General features: G+C 39.4%; 4 protein-coding genes across 7 annotated transcripts; 2 read left to right on the top strand and 2 right to left on the bottom strand.

The window, feature by feature from the left end:
• The first annotated feature begins 11 nt into the window (after positions 1 to 11).
• On the top strand, positions 12 to 11,218 carry LOC122656018 (transaldolase). 4 transcript variants are annotated; one of them, XM_043850437.1, is made up of 8 exons: positions 64 to 70; positions 104 to 312; positions 950 to 1,121; positions 1,209 to 1,258; positions 2,090 to 2,390; positions 2,992 to 3,180; positions 3,280 to 3,462; positions 3,638 to 4,289. In XM_043850437.1, exons 2-8 carry the CDS (start codon positions 134 to 136, stop codon positions 3,881 to 3,883), a joined length of 1,320 nt encoding a protein of 439 aa, XP_043706372.1. In that variant the 5' UTR covers positions 64 to 70; positions 104 to 133; the 3' UTR covers positions 3,884 to 4,289. The 4 variants fall into 4 exon arrangements, with proteins under 4 accessions (XP_043706373.1, XP_043706374.1, XP_043706371.1 ...); XM_043850438.1 differs by lacking the exon at positions 3,638 to 4,289 and adding an exon at positions 11,205 to 11,218 and having other exon boundaries at positions 12 to 312; positions 3,280 to 3,503; XM_043850439.1 differs by lacking the exon at positions 3,638 to 4,289 and adding an exon at positions 9,750 to 9,762 and having other exon boundaries at positions 12 to 312; positions 3,280 to 3,503.
• Positions 4,698 to 6,189, bottom strand: LOC122656021 (protein COFACTOR ASSEMBLY OF COMPLEX C SUBUNIT B CCB1, chloroplastic). The gene is made up of 4 exons (XM_043850441.1): positions 5,773 to 6,189; positions 5,410 to 5,534; positions 5,059 to 5,211; positions 4,698 to 4,909 (listed from the first exon to the last, which is right to left on the bottom strand). Exons 1-4 carry the CDS (start codon positions 6,115 to 6,117, stop codon positions 4,720 to 4,722), a joined length of 813 nt encoding a protein of 270 aa, XP_043706376.1. The 5' UTR covers positions 6,118 to 6,189; the 3' UTR covers positions 4,698 to 4,719.
• LOC122656024 lies at positions 6,482 to 7,575 on the top strand. Its single transcript, XM_043850445.1, has 5 exons — positions 6,482 to 6,775; positions 6,864 to 6,922; positions 7,168 to 7,285; positions 7,383 to 7,513; positions 7,558 to 7,575. Exons 1-4 carry the CDS (start codon positions 6,525 to 6,527, stop codon positions 7,459 to 7,461), a joined length of 507 nt encoding a protein of 168 aa, XP_043706380.1. The 5' UTR covers positions 6,482 to 6,524; the 3' UTR covers positions 7,462 to 7,513; positions 7,558 to 7,575.
• On the bottom strand, positions 9,502 to 13,730 carry LOC122656022 (chromophore lyase CRL, chloroplastic). Its single transcript, XM_043850442.1, has 9 exons — positions 13,463 to 13,730; positions 13,301 to 13,350; positions 12,489 to 12,549; positions 12,348 to 12,383; positions 11,447 to 11,497; positions 11,117 to 11,209; positions 10,006 to 10,110; positions 9,799 to 9,891; positions 9,502 to 9,697 (listed from the first exon to the last, which is right to left on the bottom strand). Exons 1-9 carry the CDS (start codon positions 13,634 to 13,636, stop codon positions 9,560 to 9,562), a joined length of 801 nt encoding a protein of 266 aa, XP_043706377.1. The 5' UTR covers positions 13,637 to 13,730; the 3' UTR covers positions 9,502 to 9,559.
• Positions 13,731 to 17,714: the final 3,984 nt, after the last annotated feature.

Below are 17,714 nucleotides of genomic sequence, written 5' to 3'. Positions count from 1 at the left end.
TCTCTTCCTCTTGACATATAAAATGCCCTAAGGCGTTGCTTCAATAATCCATTCTGCCTTTCATCGATCAAATTCTCCTCTTCACCTACCCTCCCCTCTCCGTGTGTTTCTCTCTTTCTTCCTCTGCGTTCTCATGGCCTCCATTTCCAAGCTTCCGAGCTCTGCTTTCGCTTCTTCTTCGTCCTCTCGCAGCTTCAGATCGTCCGAACCGAGAGCTCTGGTTGGTTTCTCCACCGCATCCACCGTTAGCAAAGGATTCTCGTCCTTCAAGCTATCAATTCGAAGAAATCATGTTGACAACCGCTGCTTGATGTAAGTTCTGCTGCTCTTTTCCTTTCTCTTTCCCCGCCTGCTATGGGGATCTCTTCTCTTCATGACACTTATAACTGATTCCTTGACTTCCGAATATTGTTTTCTTATGGTTAGGTCTATCTTCCTCTTTTGCTTAGAATTTTTTAAGTCAATTTCCTCGAGTAACTTTCGTTTATATCTCTTTCTTCTTCTCTCCTTTACTCTGTTTTAATTAAATTTCTGATATACTGCTTTTGGGGAATTAAAGAGCATGCTTTTAGATGTAGATGCTTGACTCGAACCATTAAAATTTGTTTATTCGCTAGGCCTTCTCAGTAGCTATGCATTTTCGTATTTTGGCCCTGCAATATGAATGCTGATGTGATGTGTAATATAAGTAGCGGGTTACGGCGACCTAGGGTACTAGGAAGATGACATCCTTTAGTCTTCGTATCTTCTGATTTCTATATCTTCATGGAACTACAGAGTACGATCAGAACCTTGGGATGACGTTTCTCTTCTCTTTCTTGTTTTGCCGTTTATTTGTCTTGCTATATTCTGTCATTTGATTCAATTGCTATTTGTCTGTTTCTCTTTTATTCTGATGTCTGTGACATATTTACTTCTTTATTTTCACTCAAATAACTTCCCACTACAGTGTTAGATGCTCCCAAGTTGATGGCAATGGGGCCCAAGCCAAGAGAACCGTTCTTCATGATCTGTACGAGAAGGAAGGGCAGAGTCCTTGGTACGATAATCTCTGCCGCCCTGTCACAGATTTGCTGCCTCTGATTGCAAGTGGGGTTAGAGGAGTCACCAGCAATCCAGCGGTAAGTATGTCTCATTTTCTGTAGAATCTGTTCGCAGTCATCTGTTTGCGGTTCAATATGACTAAGGTTCAATGAATCTCATTTCAGATCTTCCAGAAGGCGATATCATCATCAAGCGCTTACAATGAGCAGTTCAGGTAGGGTCAATCATTTCTCATACTCTGATAATGGTAAATTGGATTTTCCCTTCTTTTACAACCCCCCTGGGTGCGACCTGCTGCTTCTGATCATTTACATATTCATTGTAAAGATGTGGCACATAGCCATTAAAATGTTCCAAGTATGTGAATGGTTCCCCACCCAAACAAACAAAAGAAACAACCTTTTGAAGCATTTGAACTCTTTGATAACAACCACCTGTCGTATTGGGAGTGGTCCAACAACCTCACTGACGAAGGGGAGAACCAAGTGTGTGGCTGTAGAGAACTCACCTAACTTGACTGGGTTGTAGTCTCTTGGATAGAAGTGAAATGAGTCAAAGTAAAGTCAAGGAACAAATTTTCTTCGATTGAAAAGTTTCTGTTTTCTTTTCTTTTTGCATTTGATTTTGGACAAAGTTTTCCTCCACCCATAGATGACGGTTCACCCACCATCCTAGGGTTCAAGAACCCCAAGAGGATTTTAGTGTTTTCCAAAAGATCCTCGTGATGCCTTCTCCCATCCTCTCCTGCCCCAAGGTGAATGGAATCGCGGGTGGAGGAAAACTCAATCCTTTGATTTTATTTCACTTCACTTTAAATTGAATTTTATTCAAGTCAACTATTTTTTTTGTTTGTTTAATCGATGCTTAGTCAACTTTACTTCTCATCCATGTACCTCACTTCTAACCAAATGGGGTCTGTTGCTACATTTTCTGACTCAACTCCAAATTGTGAGTGGAGCTTCTTGAAGCCCTTGCCCCCCAACAAAGGGAGGGGGAAAAATCCATTAAGTTGTTGACGTGGCTGAGCTTGAACTGGATTTGGCAGTGAACTTGTTAAAGCTGGAAAAGACATTGAAGCTGCATATTGGGAACTTGTGATCAAGGACATTCAAGATGCATGCAAGCTCTTTGAACCAATCTATGATCAAACAAATGCAGCTGATGGCTATGTGTCTGTTGAAGTTTCTCCAATGCTAGCTGATGATATGCAAGGGACTGTAGAGGCTGCAAAATGGCTTCATAAGGTGGTTGACCGTCGCAATGTGTACATAAAAATCCCTGCTACTGCAGCATGCGTCCCTTCTATCAAGGAAGTTATTTCACTTGGCATCAGTGTCAATGTAACTGTAAGTTCCTTCTCCATATGCTGCTCTTTGACATATATTTCCTACTCAATTAACGAAGCGATTATTACTGATTGTTCTGTAGTCTATAGTAAATCATATGATGAGCTGATGCTCAATAGTCATTTAATTTGTGAGCCTCCTTTATATATTTCACTGCCTTCCGGAAGAATGCAAGACTTGGATGGTAATGACTTTTTTTTTGGGGTGTGGGGTGGGTGGGTTATGTTTTCTCTGTGATAAGATGGAATGTATTTTTCTAGTCACAATTACTTTTTATCTTTTTCTTTTTTAGGTGAATAGTCACAATGACTTTAGATTCCTCTAATTCAAGTGGTTTTTTGAATCGTTCAAACAACCATAATTTACTATTTCTTTGTGAACAACTTTATGCTCTTGAATTCCTACTGCTCTTGGATTCAGCTAGTGATTATTCTAGAAGTGGTTGTCAAAATTTACTTGTACCAGCTGAAAGGTTCCGTGTACTAGTATCATTCAGATGTACCCTTCAAGATCTAGATAAATTTTGTTAGTCAGTGTCCAGGAAGTGTAGTCTCTATGATGAAGAAATATGACGGTTATTCTTGTTTGTTCAATTGTACAGCTCATATTCTCCCTTGCTAGATATGAAGCAGTAATTGATGCTTATTTGGATGGGCTAGAGTCTTCTGGGTTGAGTGACCTCTCCAAAGTTACGAGTGTTGCTTCGTTCTTTGTTAGTCGGGTAGACACCCTTGTTGACAAGATGCTGGAGAAGAATGGAACCCCTGAGGCTCTTAATCTCCGAGGGAAGGTAAGTTGAGGCGTGTGTCCACAATTGCCGTTTCAAAAGGGGATTGAGCATTTACAGAATATGTTTGTCTTATTTGTTTATGCTTTTGAGGTATTGTAGGCTGCAGTAGCTCAGGCAGTATTGGCATACCAGCTCTACCAGAAGAAATTCTCTGGTCCACGATGGGAGGCTCTACTGAAGAAAGGTGCCAAGAAGCAGAGGCTGCTTTGGGCCTCAACCAGTGTCAAGAATCCAGCCTATCTTGATACCCTATACGTTGCTCCTCTCATTGGACCAGACACTGTAAGCCACTTAATCTTCACCCTCTATTCCATATATTAATAGTAGATGATTTTTTCAATTGTTAGAGCAATAAATAGTGGAAAATGTAGTTTCAGAAAGGAAATTTTGACTTGCTAAAACATATCCTCATCAGTGAATTTTGGACCTCTCATGTATGTTCCTCTCATTGTATCAGGTCTCAACCATGCCTGACCAAGCAATCCAAGCATTTATCGACCATGGTACTGTCTCGAGGACAATTGACTCCAACATATCAGAGGCTGACGGCATCTACAATGCACTTGAGAAATTTGGAATTGACTGGAACGAGGTTGGGAACCTACTTGAAATTGAAGGTGTAGATGTTTTCAAGAAGAGCTTCGTGAGCCTGCTTGGTACCTTGCAAGAGAAGAAGAACACCCTTAAGTTGGTCTCAAAGTAAAAGCCGAGTTGGCTTCGTCATTGTCAGCTAGACTTCCGCTTTCTGCAAAAAATTTTTTGGGGGGTGGGTGGGGGTATCAGAAAGACTTGAAATAAATATGGTTTGATTTACTTATATTGTAGATAGTCTGGAACCGTTTAAGGGTTTACTTTTGTTTGATCGAGAGAGTAAAGTAATGTTAGTTTTCCGGATCCGGCTGAGACTGGTGGGAGCTGTATGGAAGGCACTTTAATGGTTGCATTGTGAAGTGATGAGTGCTTTACCAAACCATGAAGTCCATGCCAGATGCAGCCCCACAAAGTACTGCAGGCTTTGTATTCTTTCCCTTGAAAAGGCTTTGTTTGTTTTCATGAGAAACAAATGATACCGTAATAAAGTTCTATAGTGGTGATCACCTATTTCATGCTCAAAGATTATAGGAAATAAATATCTCCCTTTATCTATTTATTTTTACTTCTAGCAGACGTGAAAGTATAAACATTAGATATTTCGTTTCTTCGTTCTATTTGGAAGAGAAGGTGCCTTAAGCGTTTGATTGGTCTTTGATGTCACATGTACTTCGACATTATAGTATGTCCCACCACAGGCATCTCTCTCTCGCTAGCTAGCTAGATATATATGAATAGGGGATGGATCCGGAATGATAATGAGATTAAAATTTGAGTATCTCATAATTATGGGCACAGCTACATATCTCAATCCTATATAAACTATCTATCAATCGTCGAGCAAAATTTAAAACTTGGTAAGCAAATACAATGTGAATTTAACAGGCTAGCGACCTGAAGCTTGAGAAGGTGGCAGGCACGAATGAAGCGAAGGAAGCGAAGCGTTGATCATGATCTCTCAAAGATGCCTTTGACATAGACCATGCCTTTCTCGCTGAGCTGAAGGTCCTTCCTCATCTGCTCGATCTGCTGATCATCTCCCTGGACTAGGATCTCAGAGAGGCTGCCCTTTTCATCCACCATCATCTTCACCTTGATCTGCTCTTTTCTTGAAGCTCGCTTCCAATAGTATACACCTCTGCAAGGCAACAACAGTACAGGTTCTTCAGTTCAGGAAACCAATCTATCAATGGAAATCTTGCAGAAAGCAATAATCAATAATAATAAAGAGTAAAGAGTAATATATTATTGTTGATGAAGAATGGGAAAGAATTGAAGTTCGCTTACGCCAGTGGGCTTAAAATGGTGAGGTAGTACCATTTGTCTCCCACCTCCGGAACGGTAATAGTTAGAACAAGCCCAACGCTTGCCAGACTTATACATGTACAGAACGTAAGCAATGCGGCTTGGCCCCTGCTCGGAATCATCATCCCTTCAAACCTTTATTCATTAAACAAAGAAATTATACACATCATTACTTTCTTTACAATTAAAAAAAAAAAATCATGTTCTAATCCTACGACAATTTCTCAGTTTACCCCACTTTGATTGCAACAAGATGCACCCAATTGATTCAAAAGGTTTTAAAATAAAAATTTTTTCAGAGAGAGAGAGAAATAGAGAGATTGAGATTGGTACGTTATGGTCTCTCCTCGATCAGACACCACAAAATTGTTGCGAGTGAAGTAAGATAAAATTTCTCCTGCAATCTGATTTGGTGCTTTCTTCCCTTCTTCTTCCCTGATGAAAGTCTTCTGCACAATCTGAAGTATCACCACCCCACCCGGATGGAAAACAGAATTAAACACACACACACACAGACGAAACTCAGAAACTCAAAAACCAAAATGGAAAATCACTACCATATATCAAAGAACTTCGAGATGAACAGAAATCATCGCAAACTAAAGAATTTCAATATTACACAAAATCATCAAAAATCCATAATAATCTATAGAAAAGGAAAAAAAAATGAAGAGGGGATTTGGGAGAAGAGAATACCTTGGATTTTACGGAACGCTTGATGAGAGACCATAGGCCCGGAACAGAAATGACGAAGAGACCTAGGGAAGTGTAATAGCTGGCCAAGGAATAACCCACGCTCTCTGCAAGAGAGTAAAGAGGGAGGTGTTGGAGATGATGATGATGCTGATGAACCATATCAGCAGCAGTCGAAACTGAAGATGCAAGAGAATCATGGAGAGAGACACGGACTGCGAGCCTTTTGGTTCTCACACATTTATGCCCTCCAAGCCATATTTGATTATTTGTGCCCTCTCCGGCTTCGAATTTTCGAGGAGGCAGAGGATGCGAAGATAAAGGAGGCAACAGAAGCTTTGCTGCCATTTGCTTGTATCTGTGGGTTACTACTGGGTTTTGACACTCGTCTTCTGCTTCTCTCACCCCATTAAAAGTGAATTGCTCAATTGAGAGAAGGGGATCAAATGAGATGAGATATATCCCTCTCTGCTTGCTTACTGGAATGACCGTAAAACCCTCGGGAGCAAGCAAAATTACAAATTTCCTAAACGTGAGGCTGAGAGGATAAGAGAAGCATCAAAAAGTGACAATGGAGAGGGTTGGGGTTGTGTGGGGAGTATGAAAGCCACGCTTCCACCCAATTCTGGAACTCCTAGAGCGCCTAGTTTACCCCTTCCTCTGTAAAACTACAACCAAAAGAGACCCGTGTGTGTGTCTTGAGTCTTGACTCTGTGTGTGAAAACTGTGAAGAGCAACAAGAGAGAGAGGGAGGGATGTCACTTGAAGCACCCATCGCCGGGCTGAAGGCCACAACGACCTCAGCTACCATGTCTCCCTTGTCTCCGACGGGCCATGTCGGCCTCAGAATGCCGGCCGATCGATTCGCCCTCAGATCGTCCTTCTTCTCTTCCTCTCTCCATCTTTTGCTTCCTCCACCTCCTCCTCACCAAACCACCACCTCTGCTGCCCCAAAATTCTCTATGCGTGTCGCTTCCAAGCAAGCCTACATTTGCCGTGACTGCGGGTTCTCTTTTACTGCTTTATCTTTCTTGTTTATGGATAATTGATGGTTCAACTTGTCTGAATACTGAAAATTAGCTATCTTCATATAGGTATATTTACAATGATCGAACTCCGTTTGAGAAGTTATCCGATAGTTACTTCTGCCCAGGTAAAATCACAGTCTCTCTCTCTCTCTCTTTCCCTTGCACTACTATATAGAAATTGAAATTGAATTGAGGTCTTTTCTTTTCTTTCCTTTTTTCTGGTTCTTGGGGTTCATCTGTTATTTCCAAGATGAGATTGGTTGCATATCTATTACTTTCCTTTGGTCTTTGGTTCCTGTTATGTTGCGTTTCTATCTTGGAAGCCCATTTGACTAGGAGAAGTTTCTCTAATCGATACATTTAATTGCAGTTTGCGGGGCTCCAAAGAGAAGATTCAGGGCTTACGAGCCTGCAGTAGTCAAGAATGTTAATGACACGGATGCCCGCAAAGCCCGGAAAGCACAGCTCAAGAGAGATGAAGCAATCGGGTTTGTTTGTTTTCCTGTTTTCAGTTTCTTGTATATTTTCTTGAAAGAGTATTTCCAATTTCTTTCTAACTTGTTGCTTCGCATTGTCTGTGTGCAGGCAAGCTTTGCCTATTGCCATTGTGGTTGGGATTGCAGGACTGGCTGGATTATACTTTTACCTCAACAATGCCTTCTAGATCTCTTCCAATCCTCAATTCTACTAGATTCTATTCTATCCTCATGCTTGCTTCTTTTTTTTTTTTTTTTTTTTTTGGGGGGGAAGGGGGGTGGGGTGGTTTCTGCTTACCAGAAGAGGAGGACTAGTACTGTTTGTTACTATTAGTCTACCATTACTGTCTACTACTACTACATACCCTTTGTAGTTTGGAGTAATATTCTCTTACTCTCTGTCTCAATTGAATGAATATCTTCGTATTTATTTATTGATTTCATCTTTGTAGTTTGGAGTAATATACTTTTACTCTGTCTCAGTTGAATGAATATCTTCGTATTTATTTATTTATTCATCTTAAATTCCATTCTCATCAAACTCATCTTTGGCCTTCATATCATTCGTTCGTGCCAAGGGGAGAGAATGATGATTCCTTGCACCCTGAGAATATAACATGGACTTGCTATACCCACGGCTCAAGGAATCGGTATCGCCAGTATCCGATACTGATATGATATTGGAGTAGTCACTAGCAGTGTATTTTGATCCATACCCTGATTTTAATCCTTCCTTTAGACCGTCATCATCGTCTGCTTATCACATTCACAATAATTTTTAAAAAAAGTTAATAATAAAAAAAAGAAAAGAAAATGTTTTCTGTCTCAGAGCGTAGCCTATGGTAGTGATCTGTGTCTCTCTCATTCCTCTTCTGAAATAGTGAAATGATTCCTTTTCAAGGGCATTCATTAGTGTTTCTTGCTAAGAACCTCTCTGCCTTCTGAAATGATTCCTTTTCAAGGGCATTCATTGAATGTTTCAGAGTGACAGTAAGATACATTCCCAAGCAAGAAACACTCCCACCATTTAAAAAGAGAAAAAGGGTAGAGACTTGCTCCTGGAGTCCGGGTCGTGCTCCTTTCTTCCCAAAAATCACAAAAACCATTTTAAGGTGAATCGATCAGATGTGCATTTGAGGGTGTACTGTACTTGAGGTGATAAAAATTCCTATGCTGTCTAGTCCCAGTGGAGTAAATGTGTGTTTAAAAAATCTAAATCTTCAAACCCTTATTCATTTTATTTATAAGTGGGTTCATAACTTCTCTTTACTTATTTTCTGGATCGTTGCCGACAATGTCCCAACCTGAGCTTTTGAGTTCTCTCAAACACTAGCCTAGCCTCTAGGCCCTCTACCTCTAGGGATCATCCAATTTATATTTATATATGTGATAATGGTTGTTTAAACCATCTAATCATCTTTTCTTTTTTGGTAAAGTAAACCATCTAATTATCAGAGTGGCTGGGCCTTTATTGTTTTGTTTTAAATCTCAATTTTAATGCTGGCTCCAAAGGCCTTAAGAATCTTGCAGGGACAGCAACCGGCTTCAGCAAAAAGTCACCGGGAATTGGGAAATAGATACTTGGTTTAATAATGCTGATTTTTGCCAATGTTTGATGCAGGAATCTCAAGATGTATGACCTTTTAAACTGTTTGATATTTTGCTTTCTATTAAGTCTATTGTGAAATGTATTAAGGAACCAATGTTTGCCAATGTTTGATATTTTGCTTTCTATTAAACCAATACTGTTGTTTCAGTAACTTCTAGAATGGCTCATAGGGCTTCAGTAGACAAGGCTAATATGGTGGTTGACGATGCTGTAAATTTTGTGCTTTTTTGAATTAAACTTTCTATTTTCACCCCAAAAAAAGAGCTTTACCTCAAGAACTTCTCCCACAAGTAGGATTGAATCTCCAATGTGTGGTTTTAAGTTTTACAGCCAACATTACTTCACCAGGCCAAGTATTGGGGTCCAAGTGCATAGAGTACAGCACCAGTTGTAAGGGAGAAGAAGGTTCAGCTTTAGGGAGTGAAGAAGAGGAAGATTCAGTTTTATATGGATATGGCTGGAGGAAAACTTTGTGCTATTAGGACCGAGTTTCCCTCCACCCACGGTGAATGGGATCCCATTTACCGAGGGGCGGGGGAGTGTGGGAATGGGTATAAGGGAGGGAATTTTGGAACTTACTAAAACCCTACTCTACGGGTGGAGGAAAACTTTGTCCTATTATTAATGTCTTAAAGAATACTTGAAATTTACATAGCCAATAAATCATCTACAAGTAATCATTCTTGCAGAACAAATGAACCCTCTATCCTTCGCTCCATGGACACTGGGGGAGAGATATCTAGAGAATACACATTGTTGATACTAGACGAAGGTGCAGTTTCGAACTCATATGGGCCTCCCTTCACTCCCCAAACCTGTTTGATATGAAACAATGGGAAAATATTTCTTTCAACCTTAAATCCAAAGAACAAAGATAAGATAATGCAATGTTGAGCAATCAAATTTCAGATCTTACTTGATTTCCATCATCATCATAGCCCCTGTCCCAAGAGTGTATTTTGCCGTTCTTCAAGATTGAAAGATCAGATGTACAGTATGTCGCACCATTCTGTAGAAGAGAAATAATATTTTTCGATGGAAATATTCAAAAATTCAGCCAAAAACATAAAAGGTCGAATCCAACTCCAAAATTTGGTCAGTGGCAGCAGAGATGGAAGTGTACCCATGAATTAGGGAAGCCACCTGGTGGGGTTGAACCCTCATATAAACAGCGCTTTCCACGTTCACAGCCCTTGAGATGAATAGTTGTCAAATGTTCAGTGATGTCCTATACATGACGTAGGAAATAAAATCACATATAAATCCCGTCTCAAAAGTAAATTCTAAGACAATGACAGGAAAGTATTTTGCAGAGCACTTCAATTATGAACATGGCATGAGCCCTCGCTAACAAAGTCAGCTGTATTTATCATGAGTAATACCTGATGTGTGGAAATAGGTCATGTGGAGTGGCATTCAGGTCATGTCAAATCTTGACCCATTTCTTAGTTGTGTCAAGAACATCCCAACAATAGCGCTACCAGTTCCTTGACAGATGTTAATGTCATTTTAATTTTATGCCAATGATTCATGCCAGGCAGGTTAGGTGGGATTCGATACTTTTTCATGATTTACTTCTTTTCAGGTTTTTTTTCTTTTGGGGGGGAGAGAGAGAGAGAGAGAGAGAGAGAGAGTACAAAAGTTTGCAATGGAACAGTTGATATGCAAGACAGGCAAGTTTCTCCCACCTCCCACCACCCACCCACCCCCCACCCCAAAAAAAAAAAACCTGAAAAGAAACCAGGCAAGTTTCTGTGTCAAGATCACATTCCTCATGAAAGATTTAAATTTTCCCTCTGCACTCAACCACACCTTGTTTCTACATGTTGAAATATATCTCCCTGTTTCTGTTTTTTTTTTTTTTGTGGGGTTTGGGGGGGAGGGAGAGAGAGAGTACAAAATTTTGCAATGGAACAGTTGATATGCAAGACAGAGGCATCTGGATAACATAACATAGGTTCACACAGACATCCTTAGGACCTTACATCCTGGTGCAGGTAACCTTGATCCATTGATCCAATTGTCATCAAGCATTGAAGACAATCGAGTTTTAGATAAAAGATCTATAGTTTTTCTTGAATCACAAATTATAATTTGCCAAGTGACTGCAAAGGAACTACCATATAAGTTTGTCACAAAAATTACTATCTTGACTTCCTTCACCCATGCAATAGCAGACTTCAATTCATGGCAGTTTGGATAATTAAAAGTATGAGTTGAAGGTGCAGTCTTACCCCAATAACTTCTTCAGGCAGTGGGCGCTGGTCCTTTGGCCGATCGCAGAAGTTTTTGTAATCCTCTGCATCTCTAATTGCATATGAGCTAAGCTATTCATGTGAAAACAAGTTAGATGTTGAAATCAGTTAGAAAACATTATACCATTAGCTCTGCAAACAAACAAATATAAGCACAATGTATGGTCAATAATAACAAGAATTTTGCATTTCCAACCCTCCCCCTGCCCTCTCCCAACAATTGAAAGGAAAAAAATTAAAAAGGTTCAACAATAGAATAACTGTATGTTTCTCCTTAGAAGTAAATCATGAAAAAGTATCGAATCCCACCTCAACGTCACATTTCATCTCTTTTGAACAAGGCTTCACCATATAAAATCTCTGCCAAAAAAAAAGGAAGTTGTTAGAATTGTTTTTGTCCAAAAAAGAACTATCTTCACTTTTCACCCCCAAGCAGCTAAAGAAAACAGGAAAATATGAGCCCACTTGACGTCTTGACAACTAATCACTCATTAATTCCCCCACTGCTCTCCACCCTATCTTCCCTGCATAACAGGTCTTGCATTTCCTTCTGAAGCATGGGATCAATACTATGGATATAATCCACACCCTCCACCAGCAAAAGGGGACGGCTTTCTTTACCTAGGGAGAGCAAAAGTTAAGGATATTCCCTCAAACCTAAAACAGCTTGAGTAAACCAATCTCCCCAAGCTCTGGGTGTGTGGTTTCCCTTCTTCTTCTTCTTCCTTTTATGGGTTGGAGAAAGAGGGATTGTATGAAGATACAGCAATATCACAGGAAAAAGCATACTTCTCCATTATATATTATATTTCCAAACAATAGAATTACAACATTAGACTCTCAAATTCTTAAACATCATGATCCGAAGACATCCTAAAGTAAAATCAGAAAACACCAATAATGTTCTTCTATATAAGAACATCCAAAGGTAGCCCCTCCGACATAATATGATATTCCTATGGTTACCCACCCAATGGTAGCTTTTCAAAAACAAAAAGAAATTCAAAGGAAAAAGCAGCTATTTACAGGACTCAACCAGCCCCTGAGAAGAAGGATTGCTCTGAACACCATCTCAATAACATTAGGTAAATTTATGCGTAGGCAAGGTGTTCCACATCAGGGATGGTGGGTTGGAGAAAAAAAAAAGGGGGGGGGGGGGGAAGAGAGTAAAGAATGTTGGATAGAATATAAATGTTACGAAATACTATACCTGCCGAAAGGGCTTCTGAGGAGTTCTCCAAAATGCCTGCCATCAGAAAAAGATTTTCAACAGATTTTCCTTTGAAAACTATATACTTGTTGCTCATTAAAATAACAAAGCAACAATGAATGGATGGACAGTCATACTCACTTGTTCAAAATATAGGATCTTTGAACCATCCACCATCTCTGCTGCTGGGCAAGTAAGCATTCTGCAAGAAAAGATCTTAGCTTCAGCAAAGAGATCAATTTAGAGAAAGTAGCATCTTCATATTCAGCAAATTATCCCCCAATACAGATTATTGGGTTCCCTCCCCTTGTAGACCGGTTTATGAGGGTGAGTTCTTTCAATCGTAACATTGGTGCTTTCATTGACCCATCCTTTGCGGTTGGCTACTTGGGAGGGGCGACCTGGTGCCAGAGTGCGAGCTGCTAGGAAAGGGCTACCTGCCGCCGAGAAAGGGTCCTGGAGCAGAGTGTAGCCGCCTAGAAAGGGCTACCTGATCCGGAGTGGGCCAACGAAGATGTCGGCCGTTAAAGGGTGGGGTAATGTTATGTGCAATAGTCCCACATCGGTCCCATAAGGGATTGGATGTGGGCATATATGATATTGGGTTCCCTCCCCTTGTAGACCGGGTGAGTTCTTTCAATCGTAACATAGTTGCTGTGGCACTTTGAGAAACTTCATTTGTTTATTTAGTTACTTATTTATTTATTTGGATGGGTAATGGCAATGACAAATCACAATTTATTCTTCCTGTGGAATCCAAGTTTTGTTGCGCTTCCAAACTAGGACAGGAAATTTGGTCACTTCACTGAACATTAACACTCTGTATCTAACTAGAGAAAACATGACGTATATCGAATAGAATTTTAGTGATCACAGGTTTTAAGAATAAGAAACCAACAAGCAGTAATAAATTTGGAACTCAAAAACGGGGAGATTAGTTAATAAATGTATACCTCAAATTGAAGTAATTATCTGGATCCCTGGAAGCTTGGTCTCGAGAGAACTACAAAACCAAAAGGAGGATGAAAAGAATCGAACAGGGAAGAGAACCGAATTGCTGTAATGAAAGAAAATATAAGTAGCAAGGGAGGGGCGTGGGGAGGAATGGGGTTTACCTTCTCACCGCTGAGGGATTCGGCGACAATTCGAGTATGATCCCATCGAGTGGTGGACTTGGTTAGTCTCTTGAGCAGAAAAGCACCTCCTACAAGTACTAGCGTTTTCAGAAACAAACCCCGGGCTCGGCTCCAGCCGTTGGGATCGGAGCCCGTGCCGGTACCCGTCGTCATAAGAATCCACTAAGAATACCAGAGACAGGAAGAAGCAGTAGAAGATTCAAGAAGCCAAGTTAGAGCCATCTTGGTCTGCAATTCAGAGAGAGTGTAATAGAAGAAACTAGTGAAAGGGTGAGGTCGATAAACAAGAAAGCTGCGAGGGTTTTTCAACAAAAGCAGACGGCGGAGACGATTTAAAAGGTAACAGAAGACTCTCTTCTGTCTGTCGGTATGTCCAGGACATCAATGGAATGGACTCCGTGGGTTGGAAGAGGCTTATCGAGTTCTCTTTTTTACCACTCCCTTCCAAAGCACATTAGTCCTATGACTTCAATGAATTGCTCGCGCTATCTCCCACGGCACCCTTTTCTGGGCTTGAAATGAATGATTGATAACTCTCACTGTTTACTGGAAATTGCAAATTGCAATTGAGTGTACGCTATTGAATTCATCAAATCAATGAACGATTGATTCAATGCCATTGAAATGGTTGATTCTCATGTCTTCTCGCACACACACATACCCACACTATTCCCCTTGTTTGTTTGTGTCCACGCATCTCTCTCTCTCTCTCTCTCTCGCTCTCTCTCTCTGTGTGTGTGTGTATGGTGTCGTGTTGCGTTTCGTGCTTCGTCCTCTCCTTTTAGTTATTTTGTCCCTCGATTCTTTTCGCCCTCTCCTTTCTTTATTAGTTCAGTTCATGGCAGCCAAGTAGGTTTAAAAACCCGGGAATCGGCCAAAATTATGTATTAACCCTAGTTTTTGGAAAAGGATTGGTGGAGCCGGATCCCCCACAATCAATGGTTTCGGTTGATTCCGATCCAAATTATCCGATTCGATTTAGTCCCAATTTTCATAATACTGTTGACTGTACCCAATAGTCCAAGACGTTAGACATGTTGACATGTATTTTTATCTGTTTCATTTTCTGCCCATTTCATATCTTCAAGTTCCTCTAATAGAGGGATAGACCTCACCCAGGTAGTATGTTTGGACAAGGGTAAGATGGTCATTTTCACCTCCTTCTATTAGAGGAACTTGGAGAACTGGACCTGATAAAGGTCCTGTTAGCATCTTAGTTAGTAAGTTAGCATATAATACGCGTATTCGAATGTTTAATTCAAAAAAACTTATTTTATCATATATTTTTCATATATATGATAAAATACTTATTTTTTAAGTGCATTCGTATTAAACACAAATTAAACGCGTTTAATATATTTTTAATTTAAGTTTTGTTTTGTTTTAAAAAAAAACTCAAAACTTAAAGAAAAAAAAACGCAAAACAAAACCCTCGCATAATACGATTTTGGGCTTCTTCTCTTCGAACCCTAGCCGTCAATTGCCTCCATTCCATTCATCTTCTTCATCTCTGTTCTCATTTCAGTTCAGATGGTCGGTTAATTGCAACTGGGTGAATTGGCGATTGCAGAAGCAAATGAACTTCCATTGGTGATTTTAGTTCATCTTAGAGATGAGTTCTAGAACATAGTATGTCTTTTTTTTTTTTTCTTATGTCGGATGAGATACTTTTATTGATATTTTGATTTGTTAAATGATAATCTTATGAGATGTAATAGGGGATATTATATTGTGTTTATTTTAGTTGTGAGGTTTCTTTTTGATAAAATCATTGTCTATATACTATTATTTTGATTATTAGGTGGTGCATGTCTATTACATAGTGAATATATGTCCGTATTTTTGCTTATAGAGCGATCGTATTAAACACGTATCGAATTATTGTCGTATGTATTTTATTACATCGGATTTTTGAAAAATATTATTGCCGTATAATCCGTTTAATTACCAAACGTATCCGTTCCCGAACTTACTAACTAAGGTTGGCATGCACTAGCCGAATCAAATCTGCCACATCAATTAAATGAAAAGATGTAAAAATTTAACTCATGACTGATGTGGGGAATTTATTGGTTTTGCCCATCCTACCACTTCGTATTTGGATAAAAAACTTTTACATCTCATGTCTTCTATTTGAATATAATTTATTTTTTTTTACCAAAAAAATGTTTTCATGACCTTAGCAATACCCTCTTGACTCTATCAGGTTAAGAGAGCAATGTTTTCAAGATTTCAAATATCTAGTGGAATACAAAATTACATCACAAAGGAGCATAATCTCCTCTATCATAGCAAATATACTCTTGAATCATCTTCTATTGCGGCCAATTAATGTTTCAACAATACTAACAAACAAATAACAACCACCACTTAAATTTGATTCAAAGTATGAAAGGTAGAAATAAAAACCAAACTATTTATTAAATGTTTCAAATTATCCCAAATCAAAAGTACTTAACAGGTTTCGATTAAGTGGTTCTGTTTAAACGGTTTTACTTCTTAAAAATCAAAATTAAACCTATTATTAAACGATTTATCAATTCTCAATTCTCATTTAAACAGTTCAATTCAATTTCAGTACATAGTTTGGGTTTGCAATTCACACCCTTAGGTCGAACCACGCATAAGATCCATTAAGAAGATATACTTATTTGCTTAGGAAAATCTATTATATGACAATACCTGAATCATGTCATGCATGAACTGATTCGATATAATTGGCAATTATTGTTAATGACAATAATGATATTTTCTTTTGGGAGAGGATTCTATACTTGGCAGCATGACCCCTGCGCCAGTGCATGGGTCAACCACATTGTATGCAAGAGCATCACTAGGAGTGGAATTTTTCACATTCACGAGGGGTGGGGTGATTATTTCACATTTTCTTGTATAGTTGTATGATGCCCTGTCCTTTTTTTTGGTAGAAAAGAAACTTATTTGTTAGAACGTGTTCTGCACATGGAATCTGAGTTACAAAGGTCCAATATCCACGGAGTGGAAGGTGCCCATACTGTCTCACATGTAAGAGACAAGGCTTTCCTAGCAAGAGAGTCAATCACGTTATTAATCTCTTTTGAAACATACTGAAAAACACAAGACATAAAGTACGAAATAATCTGGAGAACATCTTGAATAATGGGGATACTCTCAATGCACATGGAAGCTTGACTCTGAGAGAGGATATTGATGAGCTCCTAAAGAGTCAGATTCCACCATGATATCGCAATACACTCAGAGAGGCAGTAGAGGAACCCGTCTCTAACTGTAATAGCTTCACTTTGCAGCACGGTGGAGAAGGCGACAGGTTTTTGAGACCGTTGAAATGATCTCATTCATATGAAAAAGATATGACAAAAGTTTTCATGGACAGCTGTGCATATACACAACTGACATTAAATGTGCGATAAGACTATCGTTAGTGTCCATTCAAAATGACATTTGATGGAATTGATAGGAGAATTTACTCTCCACTCAAAAGCAAGAATATTCTCTATCCATGACCTCCAGGATCCCTACAACACTGCTAGCTACTGGCAGAGTATCAACAACTGGGTCTTGATGATGGACTTTTTTCTTCCTCAAGATGAGGGGAGCCGTTGCTTGGTCAGATCAGAATTCAGTTGGATACAGAAACGCTTTCTGGTGAAAATGAACTTGTCGAGTGAGTAGGTGTTCCTATTTATTAGAGTAGGTTAGTGGTAAATGAAATAAAATGATATCAATTATGAAACGTAAAACTTTAGCAACCCTTAATTTAAATTTATTTTGATTGAAAACAAAAAAAAAGCCCTTTGGCAGCCCTTTTGACATTTGTATCTTTAGCATTATTGCACCTGCAATGGGGAATTCCTCCTAATTAGTTGAACCTCCATTACTGGCCTATTCTTTGCCTTGATCTTGAAGTCTTGCAGATGGTTGGTCTCCATTGTTGTATCGCCTATACCTATAGTCCTGTTCTTGGAAAAAAAAAGGGCAGTGGGTTGCAATTCGGGGTTGAGATGTTGATAGTCGTACTTGGCTAATTGTGTTCGGACCGTTGAATGTCACGTCTGCCAGATGGCGATATCACTGCACCATATCAGGAATTGGGGAGAGGATTTTTATCCCCTGTTCTGTGGAGCTATGGTGATTTTGTTATTACCTCTGAAATATTAAAAAAAAAAAAAACTCATCTCGGATAGAGACTAGAGCAATGGCGGTTAAGTTCGAAATGGAATATATACCGAAA

The sequence above is a fragment of the Telopea speciosissima genome, chromosome 3, assembly GCF_018873765.1.
Source record: "Telopea speciosissima isolate NSW1024214 ecotype Mountain lineage chromosome 3, Tspe_v1, whole genome shotgun sequence".
In the NCBI taxonomy this organism is placed as follows: Eukaryota; Viridiplantae; Streptophyta; class Magnoliopsida; order Proteales; family Proteaceae; genus Telopea; species Telopea speciosissima.
This window is presented reverse-complemented; position numbering and strand designations above follow the sequence as displayed.